Consider the following 21,505-nt stretch of genomic DNA (forward strand, 5'->3'; position numbering starts at 1 on the left):
GGATAGTGGGTGAGTGCCTTGAAGTTTCTTTACAATCAAATTAGCCACTTGTTGGTGGAAGGTGCGGGCCACTATCATGTTTTTTTGTTTGAACATATTGATTTTACCCAGACTTCATCCGAACTTCTCTTCTGTCTTTCCACTTTAAGGTCACAGGCCCTGTATTTTTCCCATTTTTATATACATTTTTTTATTATTCCCAAAGCCAGTGATGCGGCACCGAACAATAAACTCTTTAGCTCTTCAGAAAAAAAGATATCCAGTTATTTTAACGATCATAAGACACAATGAAACTGTACAGGACGCATTTTCAGAAAAACATATTCAAAAATTTGTTCTTAAAAACAAAACCTTAAAAAACTAGTTGTATCTTCTTTATATCACACATTCACAAAATCTCTGTGGCAACGAGTCAAGCATACAGGACAGTTTGTGAAAGAGAGACGTTAAAGATATCACACAATTTTGATAAAAGCGAAAGTAACCGTAAGTGATCTGATCCAGGGTGAGCAAGTCGGTGTTGTTTTCTCTGGTGTGGTGAAGAGAAATTGTAGCTGATTGTGTTTTTCTCACATTGTAAACAGCCATAAATATAATTGTAATACAATCATCTGGAGAGTGTTTGACTCATCATCCTCTCACCTTCTTAACACTTGACGTGCTCAACCAGTGATTATTACTACAGCATGCATTAATGAAGTGGCTACGCATTAGCCTCTGTGAGGACATGCGAAAATATAGCCGCACGAACAAAAGCTGAAATGTTTACCGTAAATGCAACCTTTGTTTTGCTTGAAACTGTGGGAGAAAATGAATACATGTCCAAATAATTATTATCAACTTGCATCTGAAAACATTTCCACTGATGGAAATGTGGTTTTGGTGCTGAGAGAGTGCGAGAGAGAACGACGGAGAGGAAAATGATGTGCGCCTCCACTTCACTATTTAAATTATGTGCAGCGTGAAGAAACCAGCAGCAGAGAGGAAATGTCCCTTTTGCAGGGATGCAAAGTCGCTGTTTCACTCCTCCACATCTCCTCTTGTAACCACACCAGGCCAAACCAGCTGAGAACTGGTCGTCGACTCCAAGTCATGAATACTATTGCTCTCGTGCAATATTCAGTGGCCACTCAACTGTGAGAACTCACGGCTGCCTCTCTCCAAAAAGCTGAGGCCCAGCAGCTTATGGCTGATCCCTTCTGATCTACCTGAGAAAGAAATTGGGTTGGCCGTTTTGGGAAATTCAAAATAAAATCAAGATGAATTGCATGGGAAAACAGAGTCTCAGGGATCTGGTAAATGCCCTTGCAACTATATAAACCCTATATTTAATCTTGATACGTTCTACTCATATTTTTCCCAGACATTGAACTTCAAATCCAGACATCTTTAAACATTCACACCACGTGCGGCATAATAAATGTCTGAACTATGCAAATGCATGCTCTCGTGTGCACACGCTGAGCAAAAGCATGCGTGCCAAGTCAGCAACTGAAACTTGAGACGGAGGCACAGAGGTGCTATTTCACTTCCCGACAAATTTATTCAGGGCTTCTTCAGAGTTCTGCTCCTAACGTGGTAATGAGCTTTTGGAGGCAGAAGGCTTTGTTCTGAGGTTTTGTTTTTTGTTTTATTTTTATCTAAGTGTATATAAATATATATATACAAAGGTGTGCGTATGTATATGCAGAGAGATAGATAGATAGATAGATAGATAGATAGATAGATAGATAGATAGATAGATAGATAGATAGGAGTTTAAATCCTTTAAGATTTAAAGACACTCAAGTGTCTTGAAAGATGACAGTTCTATGATTATGAATACAAATCAAATTTATTTTAAAGATAAGCCAGGACAACCTGTTATATATACACTTCAAAGACTTGTTAAGTCCTCCAGGTTGTCTCATCAAATTAGGGGACAGGTCATTTATGGAGCTGCTCTCTCAGTTCTCTTAATTCATGCAAAATCTTTTCAACTAGTTGAAAGGCTGCCAAGGACTCAAAGAAAGGAATCAGGAATCCTCCACCGAGTGTCTGGTAGCTTTAAGGGACAGGAAGACAAAACAATATTTATTTCAAGTTCAGCATCAGGGCTCAACAATTGGCTCATCATTGGCTCCACATGATGCATGTTATGTTCCATACAACCATGAATCCGAAGTTTGTCAATTGATTTTTGTGTTGATTTTTTTCGTGGCGGGGTGGGGGGTGGGGGTGGCCCTTTATTCAGAATGTCATACCTTCATGAATTTACAGATGGAATAAATTCAGTGAACATCATGTATCATGGTGGACTGCATTTCTTTCTTTGATGTTTTGGTAAGCAGCAAATATTTACTGAGTGAAGTTAACCATAAGGACACTGAGAAAGACACTTTTGCAATTCCCTGCAGTCACTCGTTGCGGATGGAAAACATTTGTGATTCCAATGAGCCTTTTGAGCTGTATGCTATAAATCTTTGTGAGACTTTCACAGAAAGAGATTATTGAGGGGCATTATTGGATAAACACCTCAGGAGAGGGCGGCTGGTTTGAAGATCAGACCTTATTAAAGCCCGTTTAAAAGAAACCTCCTCCGTTGGGGTTTCATTTGTATTCCTTTTTTGTTCATCCTTCTCTCATCAGATGGTTCAAGAAAGATGAGAGATGGGGAAACATGGACTTTAACATTGTCATTGTTTGCAGCTTACTTCCATCCATTAGATGCTAAATCTCTTCTGACTATTATTCTTTTATCTAAGAAAACAACAACCTTAAGCTTATTTTCTCTGGAATGGACTTTGATTTGATTTGATTTTGTTATAAACATTCGTGTCACCATTTACTAGCAGTTAAGTCAAACAACACACGAAGCTGTGCTCGACAAAATAGAATCCATCAAGTGTCACTGCAGTTGTATTCCTTTCGTGCCTTTACACAAGTGCTATTAAAGCACGGCTGCATCATACTGTATGTTCAGCCAATGTTGTTTGATGTCACAAATAATACTACTGGCTTTGTTGCATTCAACGTCACAGCTTATTTTAGATTTTTTTTTTCAACGGAACGCATCGCTTGCACTCTTTTGCCGCAGAGCCGCGGTTCAGATCGTTTTTGCGAGCCATCAGTCAACACTAAAAAAAAAAGAGCCAGTCATCGCTCGCGTGAAATCAAACTGATCCATTTGGCTAAACCACAAAGAATAAAACATGAAGTTGCCCGTGAGGTGGTTCTATTACGCTTTTGCGGGAGAAAGAGGGAGGATGTGAAAGGAAAGAGGAGCTGAGGAGTTAAGACAAATGAGGTGGAACTGGAAGTGCCGGGAAGACGAGGTGTTGTTGAGAAACAATAACAGGCATGGCTGCTCTCTAAGATGTCGACGCCTGTGCGATGAATAAAAAAATATATATATAATAATGCGCATGCACAGGCATAGCCAAAGCTGGAATATCAGTGCTTCCGTCAGCATTTAGGCCAGTGCCAGCCTTTGTGCAGAACCAATCGCTTATTTTGTTTGTTTCCTGCACACCATTTGCCGTCGCATTAGTCAGAACCCTCCAACACGCTTGCCCTTGTGTTGCATCACAGCGATAGTAAAGCAGCACCGCTCAATATCCGAGTCCTGATCTCGCACTATATTTTTCCAAGCACCAATATCTTCTCCGGCTGCAGTCCGACCGCACACGCTCAGGAAGATGGTTGACCATTTCCTTTCTTTGGACTTTTCTCAGAGTTGAGAGGCTTTTCTCTTTGTTTATTTGTTTTTGCGCAGCTCTTTTTGCAATACACCCCGTGCACAGGGATTGTTATGATTTACCTCTGAGCCGTGCACCGAGCAGTGCGCCGTGTTCCCCAACGTAACGAGCACGGCGCCATTCGTTGTTTATGGGGTGAATTTGCTGACTGTGCGCAGGCTGCCCTGAATTTATCCACCTTAGTAACTGAGGAATTGTCCTTCACTGCTAGGCATCTTTATGCAGTATTCATAACTCATTTATAGTGTGAATTAAAAGAGCTCATATAGTGGACAAACAAACTCCCCACTGCATTGTGAAATAACGCAACTGGTTAATAAAATTCCTTGAGAAAAGTGAAGTCAGTAAAGTAAAACTTTTCCAATTCTTGAGGTCAAGGATCTGAATTCCCCTCCTCCTGCTCCTCCTCCACCTCCTGCTCCTCCTTATCATCATCATCATCCTTCGCCACCTCCTGCTTCTCCTTTTCCCCCCTTGACCTCCTCCTCTTTAATGCTTGTTAAATCAATACATTTGGAGCACCTTGTCAGAAATATACATTTAACACAAACATTGATTTGATCAAATGTCAAAGCAGCCGTGACCTCAGCCGGGGTCACTAACAAGTGATCCTGTTATCTTTGTGGTTGTTTACAGGATTAGAGTTGGCTCGCATAAATGGAAACTGATTGGATTGGATTGCAACGTTCATGTCTCGTGAGTTCAAGTTACTTGGGTTTGCTGTTATTCGCTGCTGTCAGCCACAAGCTGAGTGAAGAGTGTCCTTGCTTTTGACAAATCTCTCTGTTAGTTACTATACGATGGTTCTACACTGACATGCAGGTACATGTGTAACTTAATACACCAGGCTGAATTCATCCTGAAGCCTATGGGTTTATCTCAACTGACACAGAGCCCATAGGAGAGCTTGAAAAATGATTGGATGAGTTTTGTTTTGCTTTTTTCAAGTGGGACAGCTTAGAAAGCTGTGTTCTGTGGGTGAAAGGGGCAACATGGGGAAGGGGGTGGGGGTGTTGCATGATGTGCCATGATGTGTTGTAGTGCTTCACTCAACTCCCAGCACGGCCAGTCAGCGATAAATCAAAACAAATATTTTTTCTCTGAGAAAAATCCTTTGGTGCTGCTGTTTGTTCTATTTTTAATGTGAAAATGTCACCCAGTTGTGATAAAAAACTGCCACTGCTGCAGCACAGGGGAATCTCTTCAGCTGCACCATGTCTCACATTCATTTCTTCTCCTTCTCTCCATCTCCAACATGTGCTTTTGAGGGCAGCTAGCGATACCCCTTCCTGGTTTCGTCACAGTGAAAAGGAAGCTGATTGGACTTTGACAGTTTTGACATTGCTCAGCATCGATTCGCTCCTGCGACCTTACGTCAGTACCAAATACATGACATCGCCCGATCATATTTGGCCAAAGGTCTTGTTTTATTCATTTATAATTTAATGTTATCTAGAAGCACCTCTTTTGTCAGCACAAGCAATATACACAGTAAATGCAGACAGACATGCAGGTGAACCTTTATTAAGTACAAGGTTCTTTATTAAGCACAAGGTTTATCCTTGTAAACTGAGGATAAAAATGCATTATGACAGTGTTAGCCTGCGGCAGTAGCCTGGTAAGTTTGTTGGCAGCAAACTTCCTTTTTTATTTGTCACATGATCCCAGTCGGCTGTGGCACTTTGAACTCGGCATGCAGGCGTGCCTTTCTCTTCCCTCAAATGTTGTCATAGAAGATTAAAAGATGATGATGGGGGGGATCATGAACGTTTGTGAAAACAACGGTTGATGAGTCCAACCTGCTTTCCGTGTGAATCCTCACTGCAGATGCTCTAATCCTCTGCCTTTCTCTGCCCTTCCCTCTCCATTTCCTCCCCACACTCTTTATCTCAGGGCTCTTGTTTTTCTGTGTCTTTCAGGATCACGCTGAACGGGATGAAGGTGTCCAGGCCAGACGTACGCATCGGCCGCTACAGAATGATTAAACATGAGAGAGACAAACACAACGAGCCCAACCCACAGAGGTACTGCGTCAGTGTCCGGAGCTGCTCCCCGGCTCCGCTTTCCTATCGATCCGCGCCGCTGTTGCCTCACAATTACACAGATGATTCTGGCCACCGTTTCTGTCTCCGTTGGAGAGAGTTTTGATTATGCAGCATTGCACTATCAATCACATGCCCTTATTATTAGTGTTAGCCACAGAGAAATATGGTGGAACATACACGGCAGAAGACCAGCACTCATATGCAAGCTAGTGTGTTATCATTTCTCTAAGGCCCTCATTATCTGCCTTGATTCTCATGTTTCACAGGTTGATGATAAAAGCCACAAAACATTTGATGTGATAGTGTTATATTCGGGCTTTATTTTAGAAGAACTTGTTGATTTTTATGGTTTTAATGCAGTGGAATACACACAGTTTCACGATGCCACTTCAGGACTTGCAGGTCCATTTGACTTTGACAACCTGCAATCTTGCTTTCTCACCTCCCAGGTGGTTTCTCACCACTCTCAACCCAGGAAAGAGGAGAATCCATCACTTATTTGTTTTACTTGATCTTCTTCTCAGTGTGCTCTTGAAACGCGCAATTTTGGCAATCTGTCTCGAAGTCACAAAGGGCACTGGTACCTGTCCCAGGTCTGTGGCAACACCAGGCAAGGTTTTGTTTGTTTATTTGTCCCCTGCCAAATATAGCAGAGAAAGTAAATCATCGGTTGTGCCAGGGAGATAAAACTGGCAGTTAACAAAGGGCTGCATGTGCTGTTTGCTGCTGAGATATTTTAATTTTCATGCAAGGCTGCTCTACTGGAGGGCAGAGTGACAGAAATTCCGATTTAAATTGGCACAATGTGCTACCTTTATCACTGTATCACAATGTCTTAGAATCTTTCTGGATTTATTTAATCCTCCCTTTTTCCCTCAAGTATTTCTATTCATACACTTCCTGTACTTATCTTTTGTTGGCCCTCAACAGCTCAAAATCCAGAAAAGTGGGTCAGAAATGAAGTCGTAAAACCCATCATTTAGTCAGCAAAGGAAAACTATGAACTATACCAGCTTTTTGCTGTCCAAACTCTTAATAATCACCACTGCCTTATTAAGGATCTCAGTCTACTCGGAAATTTACAGCGTAAAAACAGAAAAATATTCTCAAGGTTTCAAGGAAGAAACCAGTTTCCTGTCCCTTAGGAAATACTTCATCCACCATTCAGATATGGTAAATGATTCATAAGGATGCCTTCTGGAATGCAAGTACCTGTAGCATAAATAATAAAAGGCATGATTTTTCACTTGCCACAGCATTCTTCAAAACATGGTCCTGGATTTAGATGAAAATGACTACAAGGTGTCGCTTTAGCTCACTGAAACGCCATTGTACACTATAGCTGGCGGAAGTATTCACATTCTGTACTTACTAAGTAGAAGTAAGGATTCTTGTGTAAAAAAGAATACTTTGGTAAAAGTTCTGAAAGTACTGATTCGACTCCTTAAAAATAAGAAAGCACATGATCTAAAAGAAGTCAATGAATCAATGAGTTGATCATTTTGCAAAATGAAAGTTACATGTAACATATTTAGTACTCTTATATAGTATATAGTACAAGAAAATAGTTATGACCAGGATGTTTATACTTTTAGTAACAACAGCCAATGTTATTTTCTACATTTTTCTCTGAACTGAAATCGTACTGAACAGCGACCCCCAAGCTGAGGTACCCTAATAGAATCTCCCCATAAAATATAATCCACTTTTACATTGACCTACACAACAGCATCGTTCAAATAGCTCCACTTCAAAGAACAACAACTGTAACACTAAGTGAATTACTTTTAACATTATTTGCATAATTTAAAGATTTTTAAGGAGAAAAGTAGCCCGCATGTTTTTCCAATGGAAGCAGAAGTACAGATATTTGTGCACAAATTTGGGGAGTAAATGTAAAAAGTCGTCAGAAAAAGAAATACTGAAGTACAGATACCTGAAAAATCGACAATTTTGTACATTGTTACTCCCCAAATCTGTCATGCACATGGGCCGAGTTCAGGCAGATTCCTCTGATGTGAAACAGTCAGATTTCACATCAGACAGGCGTAATTGAACACAACCATCTGAAGACCGCTGCGCGTTCCTCGCTGTGACTGGCAGGCTGTGAGATATTAGAACGCCGGGAATACAACATTTTCAATTTACCAAATGCTGCTTTTCAGAAGTGGGCCAGTGAGCTCAGATGTGCCTGTTTGGCAAGGCTTGATAAATTACTTTTCTGACCAATGTGTAAAAACGCTTCCCTTGTAAAGGCGTTATGTTGTGGTTTGATGAATGGAGCCCAACGTGGTGCGATGAGCCTCTGCGGACGCATTAATCACCAGGAGTATAGCACCTCACATTAAGCTGCTTAAATGTGGATTATCACTGTTTATTCTCTTCTAAGAGCCACTGTTTTCACACCCGGGCAGCGCCAGGCAACGTGGCTTCTTAGCGCTAAAATCGATAGCCGCCGCTGCCGGGGGTGGAGTGGAGATGCGTCAGACTCCCTCCTTCAATATCGTTTTGGTTTGATGACCTCGGATGACATAAAGAGTTGCACAATTGCGACATGTGCCTCCTGCTTGAGTTTGTAAAAGGATGCATAGCACACATGGGAGTTTGTGTGAAAGTTGCAGCTAAAGAAGTAATGACGTGCTTGATTTTGTATCTGACAGCCACATTGATGTATGATGCACAGTCACATAGAATATTCTATCTCAACTTGAAAGGGATTTTAATAACAAAGATTTTCCACTTTTAAAATCTCTTTTTGCATTAAATTTAAAGTCTCTCTTAATCATTGATTTGGAAAGAAAATCTTCCTCTGCCAGCACTATCAACATTTATTTCTCCATTTATTTTTCAAAAAGAATTGCAAAACAGTTGCTAATAGGTTTTTTGACATCACTTCATAGATGTACATCCGTTATTTAGTGACAGTGTGAGGCTGCTCATGGCAAATGACAATGGGGTAGTTTGACAAGTCTGACACATTCTTTGGTGAAGCAGGCGATGTATGTACACACACACACACACACACACACACACACACACACACACACACACACACACACACACACACACACACACACACACACACATTCCACTCTTCAGTTTCTAAATGTTTCCTTGCCTCACTAATAGTTTAATATGACAAAAGAAAAACTTCAGAACGCTCTCTCCCAGATAACCTGGATCACAGACTACATTTAATCAATTGTGTGTGAGTTTGTGGGAAAGCAGCTTGACAACCTCTCTGTGATTGTGCTCTGAAATGACACCAAGTAAAATGGGAGCCGGCTGGGCCAGTCCAGTCTAGTTGGCTTCATCAAAATCAATAAATCAGCGGACAGCCTGCAAGGAAGTGCTTCTGTTGCGAGTAAATGTGTGTGTTTGCGTGTGTTTAAGCCTGTGTGTCCACTTAATACTCAGTTCCTGCTTTTCCTCCACTGAGGGACCGCCGCTCTGCAGTCCCTTTGGTCTCTGGACCAGCGTTCCTCAATGGGAGGTGACACCAAAAAGGACATTACTTATTTGCGGTTGATACATTATTCATAAGCTCAGCTAGAGGGTCACAGTGAGCAGCATATTATTTGGTACAATGTTATTTTTTATTTCATTTTATTGTTCTTTTCCCTCCCTTGCAGACGCTGGTTCAGGAATTTGGGCTTAAAGGATCTTTTTAAAAGAAGTGGCATTTGGACTTAAGTGGAGCGTGGCAGCTCAGAATAATCAGGAGGCTTTTTTGTTCTGTTTTTCTCTGAGATGGTCACCTCGTGGCAGCGGTTCAGCTGTGTGGGCTGAATAAAGTGAGTTTGTTCCCCCCAGCTCCATCTCTAAATTCACAATATTTCAATAAATGACTTTCCACCGGCTGGAGGCAGTTTCAGATTGCTTTCAGTGCACTTAAAGCCCTTTTTCCTGTGTCTCTGCGAGCGGCTTCAAACCCTCAGTCTGCCATAGCCTCTGTGTCGTGGGATTAGAAGAGTCAAAAGGTGAATGTTTTACTTTACGTCGGGAGGCGGCGCTTTCAGCTCCTCGCCAACGCTCTTGGGGTCCCAGTCATTGTTTTGTGTTAGAGTGGACGGTGTAAAGGGCTGCCAGAACACAAGTCAAGAAAAACCAAAGAGTTTTTGGTTCTGGAGGAGGTCAGAAAGTCCTCCCCCGTCATGCAGTCGGAACAACCAAAAAACACATTATCAATATTTGCCCTCGACAGACTTATTTTCTGTTAAAGGGAGGGGGAACCTACTGGGAGAGTTTATCTGGAGCACCTGCGTAATTCCTGGCGTTCACCTGGAGAGGCACTGTCCCGACTGTTTGATGGATGTTTAGCAGCTCCTCTGCATTCTCATTCACACTGAGGAGTCCATTCTCCCCGCCTCTTTTTTTGAAGATTCTGGTTAAGCATAGCAATGAGCTATATGGCCGGTGGAAGTATGAAAGGAGCACATTCATCACCAACCTAAAGTACCAGCACACATACTTGCACGCGCACACATGCACACGGGCGTATTTCCTCTAGCAGAGGAGCCACATACATCGCAAATGACCCAGCGTCTCCATTGCTTTCTTTGACATTCCATTCACACGTTGCCATCCGCCAATAATGGAGTGTGTACAATAATAGTAATGAGTAGTGAGTGTGTTTGTTTTGGATTTGAGTTGTTGTTTTTGTTAAGTAAGATTAACCTAGTGATGACCTTTCTGTAAATGGAAGAAATTTAGCCAGGCACCACATTTTCCCTCAGCTTTGTTGCTTTGACGGGTACACGTGTGGCTAGTTAGCTTAGATTAGCACAGAACAATGAAACATTGAGATTTCACTGCTACACCAGCCTAATTAACATATAACAACTTACAATAATGTGTGCTTTAAAAATAGAAGAAGAAGAAACCGCCGATAATGAAAGCAGTGTGTAGCCTGTTTTAATAAACATTATGAAAAATGAATGATTGCTTGGTTGCTAGGTGCTAGGCTGGATAGGTTATTTACTTGTTCTTGTCTCTGAAGGTGGTAATCAGACAGTGTGTTGCTTAGAAAATAAAATAAGCCCTGCTTGCCTATTTGAATTCTTCTCCTTTGTTGCTGTTGCTAAAATTTTAAATTCTGGATGTGTCCGTTGACAGAGTAGTGTTTAACTACATAAAAACTGTGCATTTCACATATAGTGGAGTGTTGACCGAGGCAGCTGTGGCTCGATTGGTAGAGGTGGTCAGTGGTTGCATCCCCAGGTCCTCCTCCACTATTCTTGGTAGCTCGCTCAAATTGTGCCCATTGCGCCATTGTGAGTGAATGATTACTCCCTGCAATGAGCATGGAGCTGCCTGAGAGGTCATCAGTGCCACCGGCATATGAGCTGATGCGTGAAACAGTGCGCAGGATGAATTCCATTCCGCAGTGACAACAGCGTCCACATTGTATTGTCCCGCCCCTCCTGCTCCTTGGAGCAACAGGAAAGTATTTGTGACTATTTGGGTCAACAGATAGTTACCTCACAGCAGTTAGCGGTGCTTGTTGTTTCACAATAAAGAAGTTTTGTTACCGTAAAATCAGTAAACAACGTTTTAGGCTCTTCCAGTAACATAGCGAGTGACAAAGGTCATGTTTCAGCTGTTGTGGATGCATTTTAATAAACCAGTTATTGTTACTTGTTCAGCAACAATTACGAGACTGTGTGAACTTTAGCATCATACTTAGCATATAGTAAATATCTCGCTTTTTATTTTTCTGTTTATACTTAGAGATATTTTATTTTTGTATATATCTTCAATTAATATAATTCTTGACCTTTTGCACTGTAGCCTTTTTTTTTTTTTGTTGTTGCTGTAATTATGCAAATTTCCCCACTGTGGGATCAATAAAGGTCTTCCTCTTCTTACTTAGCATACAGTTCTGTTGATCTTACCTAAAATGGCGAAGAAAGTGGGCCAGCTGAAAATATACGAGACCAAGACAAAATAAGCCAGTAGCCCGGCGTGCTGAGCTATTGTGGAGAAACCTAAACCAGAAAATGTTTTACCGCGAGACCCCCAGTGGAATTAAAATGTTGCTTTACTTAGCCTTGGAATCAGGCTAATGAATATGCGAGGGGAATTGTCTTTGTGTCGCCCTCTAACTCCAGCCGAAAAGTAGAGGAAAAACACGGCGTGACCTACAGGTTCGTGTGTACATGCGTCTGATCCGACCGCTGCGTGCACGCAGGGATTATTCCTTTTGCATTTAATCTCTGCTAGATTTCTTTCTTCCCTCCTCCCAGTTCTTATCCCCCTTATTTCAAATATCCGTTATCTGCCTGTGTATTATTAATCACTCCAGTTATGCGCCCTACATGTGTGTCCCCAACCGGCAGCCCCTCATCTCAGCGTCTACTCCTCCTCTCCTAAAACCCACATTCCTCACTGTTTCCTCACCCCCTTCAGGCAGAAGTGCCACTGCTCCTAGAAGTCAGACAACATAGAATCCTTTTTTTCTATCAAGACGCTTGACATCGGCTTTCCTGCTTCCTCTTGCGCTTACAAAGCCATAAAAGGCATAAAAGGGAAGCACACTTTTTGGGTTTTTTTTTTTTTTCTTTCTTTCTTTAGTGGGGTGAGGGAACGGGGATGGGGGGGTGCAGAGATCATCACTAGTCACTTCTGACAAGGCATCTGCACACCCAGTGGTCCATGCCAGACTCAAGTGTCAACTCCAGTTGCACATCTAAGCACGTCATGAGGAAAATGCCTTTTTGTTCACGTCAGCCGCCGCCGCCGTCTTCTGAGGCTGCTGGCTGTCGCCCTAACTGGTTGCAAACCCTGATAGTACCGCTAGCGTGACAGCGGCCCGGTGGTGTTGTGAATGCATATGAAGGCCGTCACAGAGGGGGCGAGAGAGGCAGCGCTGGGAATTATTATGTGGTCCAATCAGAGCAGATGCTGATGTAACCGTTGACTCGCAGCCAATGGGGAGGGGAAACTCCAGCCTTATTTAAATGAATGGCGACAGAGAAGGAAGGATACGGCGTACCTGGTCAGTGAGTCGCTGCACTGGGCAACAGCACCACCTGTTGGTCAAGGTCTGGACAGTCTAGGTGAAGACGGTTTTGAGTTGGTACGTTCAGGTTGAGGTTTTTTTTGTTTTTTTTTCCACAGATATTTTTACTCTTTTTGTAAAGCTTTTGCTTGGGAATCGTTCAATGTCTTCTTTGTTGTTTTGCTTCCTTTGTGTTCCATTGTTTACTGTGTGTACTTTGGAAAGGAATCTCTGACTTTCTGACTGGCTCATCCAGAATTTGAGTAATTTTGAATGATATTTAGGCCTGGATTCCTTATGCAAATTCTTTTGGCGCTGGAATAGGACTCTTTCACTGTTTTTATTTATTTATTTTATTGTTATTTGTTGCTGTCATTTTCTTGACATTTTCAACATTTTCTCTTCATATTTACCATGGACCCTGGTTACCCAGCCATCTAGCTAACATGATGTTAGCTCGATTGACCCTTCGCTGTACAATGGACATAGAAAATTTAAGCTCTGACGCTGATGTTGAGAAAATGTTTCAATTTTAACATTTTACTCTAACACAATCTGTCTCCCTCCAAAGCTGTATCAGTGTTTTCTGACATCACTTTTTTTCTGACTTAACCTTTTGCTTGTCGCCCTGTTTCTCCCTTTCATTCTCTTTACCCCACCATCCTCACTCCCTCATCACCCTGCAGGTTTAATAAAATCCAGAACACCAAGAACACAATGAAGAAAGACGGCATCAGCTCTCTGACCTATAGACTGGTTCACGTCAAGAAGTACCCTCTGTACACGGATATCTCAGTGGAGATCGGAAAGCCACCACCCCGGCCGTTCAAGGGCTAAGAGGAGGGACGAAGGGAGGAAGTTGGGAAGAAGAGCACCTGATGTTGGAAGTGAAGTCAACACATCTCTGGATGTGGGAGCGGAAGAAAGGGCAGAGTAAAAAGCACATCCTGGTCTCCTTCTGCCTTTCTCTTTCTTCTTTTTAAAATTACATTTCAGGACTTGGGCTCTTTCAGCCATTGGCTTCACACCTCCTACCTTTACCGAGCAGTGACTTCAGAGCTGGAAGAGATCAGACAGAAAACTATTGAATGTCACCGCTGGACCGAAGGCTGGTGTGGAAAAGTGGAAGGCAATATCGGGGAGTCAGCCCTTTGACAGTGTTTTGTAAAGAGGAGGTCATCCAGCATCTGGCCAATACTAAACACTAGACACTGAGTAACTGGACTACATGGATGGGATGTCTCGGAGGATGTGCCACACGAGGGAGATGGGAAAACTGCAAAAGCACCTGATTTAATTTGGAAACAAATCGTCTGGATGATAGCAAAACTGGTTGGAAATAAAAATGACTTCCAAGACTTTTCAGAGATGGAGGAGAACTGTTTCCCTCAACCCAAACATGACATGCAGTGTTGGTCGTTGGATATAAACCGGATTCCATATCAAAGAAGTATATCATCGTTTTGCCACTGGACGATTAGCATTGTTTGTTTTTTGTTTGTTTGTTTGTTCTTCTGTTTGTCAGGGAGTCACCTGTTTGGATCTAACTCTCCACTTCTCTGGTATCAACTAATGAATGTGTATCGTGCCTCCTGCATTCACAGCAGAGGACTCCTAAGCCGTGCTGGGAAGTGCTCGACGTCCAGCAGCGCCGACAAACTCCAGAGCATCGTCTTCTTTTGTTCTCTTACTCTTTTTCTAACTCCTGGAACATGAGATTGACACCAGAGTGATGAAGCGGCGCAGTGGAAGCTTCTCTGGAATGCGTCAGAGATGATTAGAGGCAGGACTACGCTGATGTATCAACAGCTCCGATGGTGATCCTAATCCCATGGGGTGACACGGTGGAGATTAGCCTGCTTGATTTTTTTTTATATATATATATATTTTTTTTTTACACTCCATTAGAAAGAAGACTGATGTGGTTCGCGTCTATCTGTGCTTTGAAGATTTTCTACTTCCATGAGACACAAATCGCATCTGTTCCCGGATTTGATCTGAGTTTAAAGTACTGCATCTGTAAAGTAACCCTATTTGTCTGATTGGCCACTCAAGCGATCTGTCTGGATCCATTGTGTATCTCTGTCAAGGGTCGCCATCAGTAAAGCTGCTGTACACTTTAAACAGACAAGGATTAAAATAATGAGTTTCCCTCTTTTTCAACTGTTTGAACCAAAAAAAAAAAAACTACAGTGCAGATTTTTTTTCCAGTCAACATCCCTGATGCGAATTTATATCTCATGCTTGCTTTTATTACCTGCAGTGGAATTTAATCTATCACACCTGAAAGGAGGAAATAAGCAGTGAAATCCATCTGTTTGTGTTGGTCTATTGTCTGACTGGCATCTCTTCAGCTGCTTCAGAGATTACCACAATGAGCGCTCCATGGCTGCATTACTCGCAAATTTCACAAGTTATCAAACCATTTCGTCGCTGCTTTTAAGACTTTTTTTTTCCTGCTTCATGTGAGCTTTCCGTTTATCATTGTGTGTGATAAAAGGACGTGACCAAAACATTGATCATCACTGCAGCTCTCTACTCCCTGTTTTTACTTGTTTTTGAGGTTGACCTCTGGACACCAGACTCACAACTTCCGACTCATCATCTACTAATCATTTGGCGTTGTCATCCTGTATCTAAAGGAATAATATCACAACAATGTCAGTCTAATGAGCACCTTTTTAGAAGGCCAAAATGTGTAACGTTTAAAGGATTTTTTTTGGAATGAAGTGCAGTTTTAAAAATACATGTTTCTAGTTTGATAAAAATGTAATAAAAGCAAATCAATGAGAATACATAACATCACATTAATAATCACATTTGTGTAAGCATTCAGAATTGCATAAAGAGCAGGTCCACTTGTAAGTAAGATGTGAGTTGTATGTTTTTATCTGGCATCACAGCTGGTATAAGCAAGATTTTAGTGGGACGTCAAAAAACGTGAAAATAAAGCTTTGTCTACAATATATTTTCTCACTATTAGATGCTACTAAATGTTACATATTGGGCCTTTAAAGCTAATGTCTTTGGCAAATTACAACAGCCACCAATCTGCATGCTTTCCTGTGACTGTTTTTGTCATTGTCAACATTGTGGCTTTAACTACCACTGTTTTTCTCCAAATTTGGTCAACTTCTGAAAAAAACAAGGGAAGGGAAAAAACAAAGGAAATATATCCACATCTGTTTCTTTTACATTATATTTGTGCCTCAAGAAAGATTGGACTCGGCCTACTTTTTCATCCAACACGTTCTCTGCACACATGCGCGCACACACACATGCATTGACAGTCTTGCCTTCTCTTCTGAGCATTGTGTCTTCTCTCATTGCTTCTAGTGTCGAGGCTGTGTGTGTGTGTCAGTGATGCTGCTTTCTGCCCACTTCAGGCACAGCTGCGTCCCATTTGAGTGCTCCCTTCTCCAGTGTATTTATCGACAGAGCCTCTCTATGTGTCTCTCAATTGGTGCCACTTAGTCTGTATTTTCCTTCTTTCTGAACACACATTGTGTGTGTAAATCCTTTTTTCCCCCATTCAGAGACAGGGATCAGTCAATGCACCGTCATTCCAACGAGGTAAAACGCTTTTTATCCTCTTGATCATAAATTCTCATTTCATCATTTCTGAAAATGTCATTTTTGAGAGCGTAAGAGGAGCATGGATGATCAAAGCCTTATGAGAATTTTTTTTAGTTATTTTAGTCCTTCTGTTCCAGAATTCAGAGGGGTGGGAAGAAAAATCTTATAAATATGTTGAAGTAAATATTGAAGAGAACTTCTTGTATACAATTTGTATCACTAGGTATAAGCCAGAATTCTGTTAAATTCTGGCTTCATCAAGGCCACCCTTGTTTGAAGGCCAGTTGAGAAAAGTAGTGACTGCTGAAGAGTGGCAGGTACCAGAGAAAATTAAAGATGCAGCAGGAGAGGCACTGCGCATGGATGTAAAGAAAAAATTCATATTTGAAACATTTCCTTTGCTTGAAGAGAGACAATGAGGAGCACTTGACGAAGTTTCCTATTGAACTTTTTGAAGCTGTTCCAGTTATCAAGCGAACCTCTGGTGGTGGTTGTGTTAGGAATTCTTTCTTTTTCTTCTTTTGAATACTCGTCTGCTGCAGAGAGCAGGCAGGACTTTCACGCCTGTTGGGCATTTTTAAACAGTTACTGTATCTCTAGCTATGTTTTTTTTGTATGTTGAATGTTGAAAATGTTATATCTTATATAGAATGCAATATGTCATATCAAACCTACTTTTTCTATACAATCAATAAAACGGATGATTAAAGATTATATCACGACCTTGTTTGGGTGTTTACTTGGTGTGTGTCAGTTTAAAAGAGAGTTCACCTTCAGTTCCAGAGCTCAGATAAACCTTTTACTCTTGTTTCTGTGCAAGATAAGCACGGATTATTTTTCACTTCACCTTATCTGTTTCTCCTGTGACTCCTAGCGCTGGAAAGAACTGGAACCATTTGTATTGCTTCTTGGCAGGGGTCTCTCGTGATGTCCTTTTGTGAAAGCAAGTCAGGACAGCTTCTGCTCACACAGAGGGACCAAACAGTTTCAGACAACACTGTTCATAAACAAAGCAAAGAAAAAGCATATTTTTGATCACAGTCTTGATTTGCATTGAAACTCAAAAGTGTAGAATTATTTTGAGTCTCAAGATGAGACCAACGGAAATGAATATGGTAGTAAAGGCCATTTTTATTATCTTATAAATTTGCATTCAAAAAAATATTGTTTTGTTTTTGTAGACTTTCAGCAAAAAAAACAATGAGGCGTTTTGTTTAAAATGGCAACAAGTTTATTTCATTCAAGAACCTCAGACTGAATGATCAAAATGAATTAGTCTCATTGTTCATTCATTTAAGTGCATGCACCTCTAAAGTGTTTGACCTGCTTTGAAAATCAAACACAAGGAAGAACAGCCATGGCACACGTATATGATTATTAAACTGCAGCTGCTGCAGGGATCTGCCTATGTAGTAACTTCATTGTAGGCTCTAATGCTACACATTAAACTATAAAACCACATTATCGTTTTTGGTTCCAGTCAAAGATCCCTTATGACTCAGGTTGCACATTATGACAGTAGAATGCTGTGCTGCATTTAAACTATGATGATACATGTTAAGCTACATGAGAGACGACTACAAAATAACATAAGAGGCTGTCTCTGCGCGAGACCACACTTTGTGGAGTAAAACAAAATTTAGTCTACAACTACGTAACGGTCACACACCAGGCCACAGTCTCATCCATTAAATTGAAATAGGACAGGAACTGAGAATAAGAATCTATTAAAGGAAATAAAACAACACCAACGTCACAGCTGTTGACACATTCTGGTGCATCGAATTGAGACAAGTCCATTACTTTCTCTCAATGTCCACTTGTCTAAATTGTCTTTGTTGTGCTACTTTTTGCCCCAAAAGATAAACAGGTGCCGTCCTTTTTCTCACCGCGCACACAAAGACTCATTCACTCATTCTGAAGAACCGGTAACTGTCAGCTGACAAGACCACCTGATGTTACATATTGGTCAAAATTAGTTGTCTTGAACCTCCTAACTCTTTTGAAATAAACCAGTTCTTAAAAGGAATTTAAGAAGGGTTGTGTCTGGTTCCATCAAAGTTGTTATTTAAGACAGGAAAAGTTAGGATGCCAAATATGAAAAAATTCACTGTTAGTCCCAAAACTGCAGGAGCTTGATCTAATACTACAATGTGTTCCACAAAAAAAGTTCATATCTTGACATAAAGTCAGTTTAAGTTCACTAATCTTTAGTATAGGGCCCTTTTTACAATGCAACTGCACTTCATCATTGGCCAGTTTTGTCATCTCAGCAATTACACTTGCAGCATCCGAATTCACCATGAAATATTGCCACCTCACTCTTATTTTGAATTTCTTTTTTCCTTCATAACTTGTCTCGTTGACAATTCAGTCCGTTCTCTCTACAATTGAGATTGTAGTGGTTTTAATGTGGTCCTGCGTTTGTGCTCTGCTCGTGCCGAACCAGTCAGTTTTTCTGGGAGGGGGTCTCTTCAGGCGTGCAGTTTTTGAGGCGTGAGCAGGTGGCCAGACGGTTTCCCTCCCAGTAACCAGCATCCTGGCCATCATGGCAGCGACACTTGGTGCAGGAGTCCACCCAGACCGGCTCTCCTGCTGGAATCACCTGGCTGCGTGACGCATTGACATAGCAGTTCGGACCTGGAGGAGAACGATTGAAGTAAGATGAGCAAGTCCAGTGGATAGCACAATGCATTCACAATAGTCCACATTTGAAAATAATCATTTTAGTTCAAATTGACCTTACAAATGTTTCAGATGTTTTAGTGCCTCTCAAGAAATGAGGAAAAAACTTGCAGACATTGCGTGCTTAAACATGCAGTTGCAGAGATCATCTTCATCTTTCGTGATGTCACAAAGGGCAGTAATTATTGAGAGCACCTCTGGCCAGTTGTTCATTATATTCTCTGAGACTGCCACACATCTGTCTTGCTTTTGTCACCTGCTTAAGGCACAACTATGCATGAGTTTTAACAGGAAATTAAAGCAGAATTTTTTTCAGGATGCTGTAAAGACAGGGTTGTATAATATAAAATGTTCTGGAGGTCTATAGAGATTTATGGAAAATTATTCACACAAGACTTATTTATTGGATGCCAGCCTTAAAAATCAAGGCCTGAAAATGAGGACAACATGGAACCTTCAACACATTGTGTGTTTTCTTTGTTATCTGCAGAGGCTGTCCTGGCCCTGGGCGAACCGACAACCCCCCTCCCTACAAAAAAAAAAAAAAGATTGGTGGCCACGGGGTGACCAAGCTCAGTAAGGGGGTGCAACCAGACCGACTTTTTTGAGGGGACTCTTGCGCCCCCAAGGAGACTGCACCCTGGACGGTTGCCCACATTGCTCATAGCAAAAAGCGCCACTGGTTATCTGTCACGTACCGTCCTGGCACTCGGGGCAGCACTTCCCCGGCTGGTAGACGGGGTTGACACACGGTGGAGGAGCGCAGTCTGCTACCAGACACCGTGCGATGCCATCGCTGTCACAGGTACACTGCTCACATTCTGAAGGCTGAGGAAATAGCAGACACACAGCTGAGACAAATATAGAGACTATAGAGTCAAATTCCCAGCCCACATCGCTCCATAGGGGGCGCCACTCCCCATTAGTGCCATGATGGACGCTTATTGTCGCTTGTAGAGGAGGGAAATGCCTTCTGGGGGATGACTTTGTCACGTTTACCTTCAGCAAACAGGTTTGGTGATACTGTTCTTTGGTATTGGCCAAACTATAAATTAGAATTAGATGGTGGGTGGTTGAGTCTGAAAGACCAGGCTAAAGTGTATATGTAAACTGTTTTGTTTTGTTTTTTTTATTTATCTCATCAATAGGCAACTTAACATGGTTTAAGAAAACAAAAAAAAAAACATTTTGATGAGTATCTTAATGAAAATGTCATTCTGTTTCAAGTGCATTTTATCCAATCGGTTAAGTTACAGTCTTACACATTTAAACGCATCTTTAATGAATTATACCAATAATTTCCATCCATCCATTTTTAAAGCGAAGCAGGAATAACACCCTGGACAAGTAGCCACGTTTGTAATCATAGCATTAGTGTAATTGCTATAATTGTAATGGAACGCACTATAATAATTATTAAAAAGCCCTTCTCTCGTAGCTTGGCTTCATGATACGGACATAATTTGTTACCTACTCAGTAAGGGTAAGTAAGTCCCTCCACGGACTGAAACAAATCGTGGTAACCATCACATTTTGGGCTTTAATTATAAGCTGACCAAATTCTCTCAGCGACAAAAAATAAAAATAAAATAAAAATAAAATAAAAATAAACTTCCAATTTCATAAAACCATCATCAACTCTCTGGCACTCAGCAGCATCTCCGAGCCTCACCTGGAAGTTCTGTCCCAGGTCGTAGACCACTCCTCGGTACTCACAGCCGATCTTCTCGCACCTGGGGCAGCAGTCGGTGGGATAGTGGCTGACATGGATGCACGCCGCCGGTAGAGACGTGCACTCGGTGCGGGAACACGCGGAGCCTTCCGCGGTGCATTCACACTGGGTGCAGTGGTCCGAATCCAGAAAGTACCATTCCCCTACAAAGTAAACGCTGCCGTTGTCCTCGCAGGTGCGCTCCTGTTGACCGGCCACCGAGAAGCCGCGAGTCGCCTGTGCGTAAAGGAGAAGTGCCAGGACGGCCGTGCGTATTGCGCGCTCACCAAAGGCCATCATTGTTTTTTTTGTTTTGTTTTGTTTGTTTGATTTTTTTTTTGTTGTTGTTGTTCGTTTTTTCACTTATTCCATTCAGTTTGTCCAGAAACTGCAAATCAGCGACGAGTTTAAAATAATCATCGGTGGTCCAGGCCAAGTATGATGCTATAGATTCACAAGAAAAGTGTTATTTTTGTCACATCTTTTCTGCGAGCGAGACTCCTCGGCGTCGTTCCGCGGCGGACCACTGGGGCAGCGTTGCACCCTTCTGGGCTCAAGTCTCTCGGAGCCCGGAAGAAGGTGGAGGATGGGGGCAGAAAGGGGGAAAGTTGGAGCCACTGAGAGTTCACACGCTCAGCCTGAGCAGCTCAAACTCTGTCTCCCACTCTAACCCGTCCGGACGTGTAAAAGAATAATCAACACAAACATTCCCATTAAAATCAGGCACTCAACGTTTAAAAATAAATAAATA

General features: G+C 41.7%; 2 protein-coding genes across 2 annotated transcripts in view; one reads left to right on the forward strand and one right to left on the reverse strand.

Annotated features, from left to right (window-relative positions):
• The window catches only part of b4galt2 (UDP-Gal:betaGlcNAc beta 1,4- galactosyltransferase, polypeptide 2), a 123,509-nt gene extending 106,429 nt beyond the window's left edge, over positions 1-17,080 (forward strand). The window contains exons 6-7 of the mRNA XM_076021685.1: positions 5,657-5,761; positions 13,469-17,080. Of these exons, the coding sequence (XP_075877800.1) occupies positions 5,657-5,761; positions 13,469-13,619 (256 nt within the window). The 3' untranslated portion in view covers positions 13,620-17,080. The remainder of the gene's footprint in view (positions 1-5,656; positions 5,762-13,468) is intronic.
• A 523-nt stretch (positions 17,081-17,603) lies between these two features.
• LOC142885331 (von Willebrand factor C domain-containing protein 2-like) lies at positions 17,604-21,487 on the reverse strand. Its single transcript, XM_076021688.1, has 3 exons — positions 20,716-21,487; positions 19,742-19,871; positions 17,604-18,998 (listed from the first exon to the last, which is right to left on the reverse strand). The coding sequence occupies exons 1-3, from the start codon at positions 21,052-21,054 to the stop codon at positions 18,808-18,810; spliced, it is 660 nt and encodes a 219-aa protein (XP_075877803.1). The 5' UTR covers positions 21,055-21,487; the 3' UTR covers positions 17,604-18,807.
• Positions 21,488-21,505: the final 18 nt, after the last annotated feature.

Source organism: Nelusetta ayraudi, unplaced genomic scaffold (assembly GCF_046127955.1).
Source record: "Nelusetta ayraudi isolate G7.1 ecotype Tasmania unplaced genomic scaffold, CSIRO-AGI_Nayr_v1 ptg000011l, whole genome shotgun sequence".
NCBI classification, from domain to species: Eukaryota; Metazoa; Chordata; class Actinopteri; order Tetraodontiformes; family Monacanthidae; genus Nelusetta; species Nelusetta ayraudi.

Bases quoted from the DNA above. Each gene is read 5' to 3' on its own strand.
- LOC142885331 (XM_076021688.1), bottom strand. From the start codon at position 21,054: ATGATGGCCTTTGGTGAGCGCGCAATACGCACGGCCGTCCTGGCACTT. The intron at 19,872-20,715 runs GTGAGGCTCGGA...CTATTTCCTCAG, and splicing joins ACCTGGGACAGAACTTCCAG to CCTTCAGAATGTGAGCAGTG. The intron at 18,999-19,741 runs GTACGTGACAGA...GTTCTCCTCCAG, and splicing joins CTGCCCCGAGTGCCAGGACG to GTCCGAACTGCTATGTCAAT.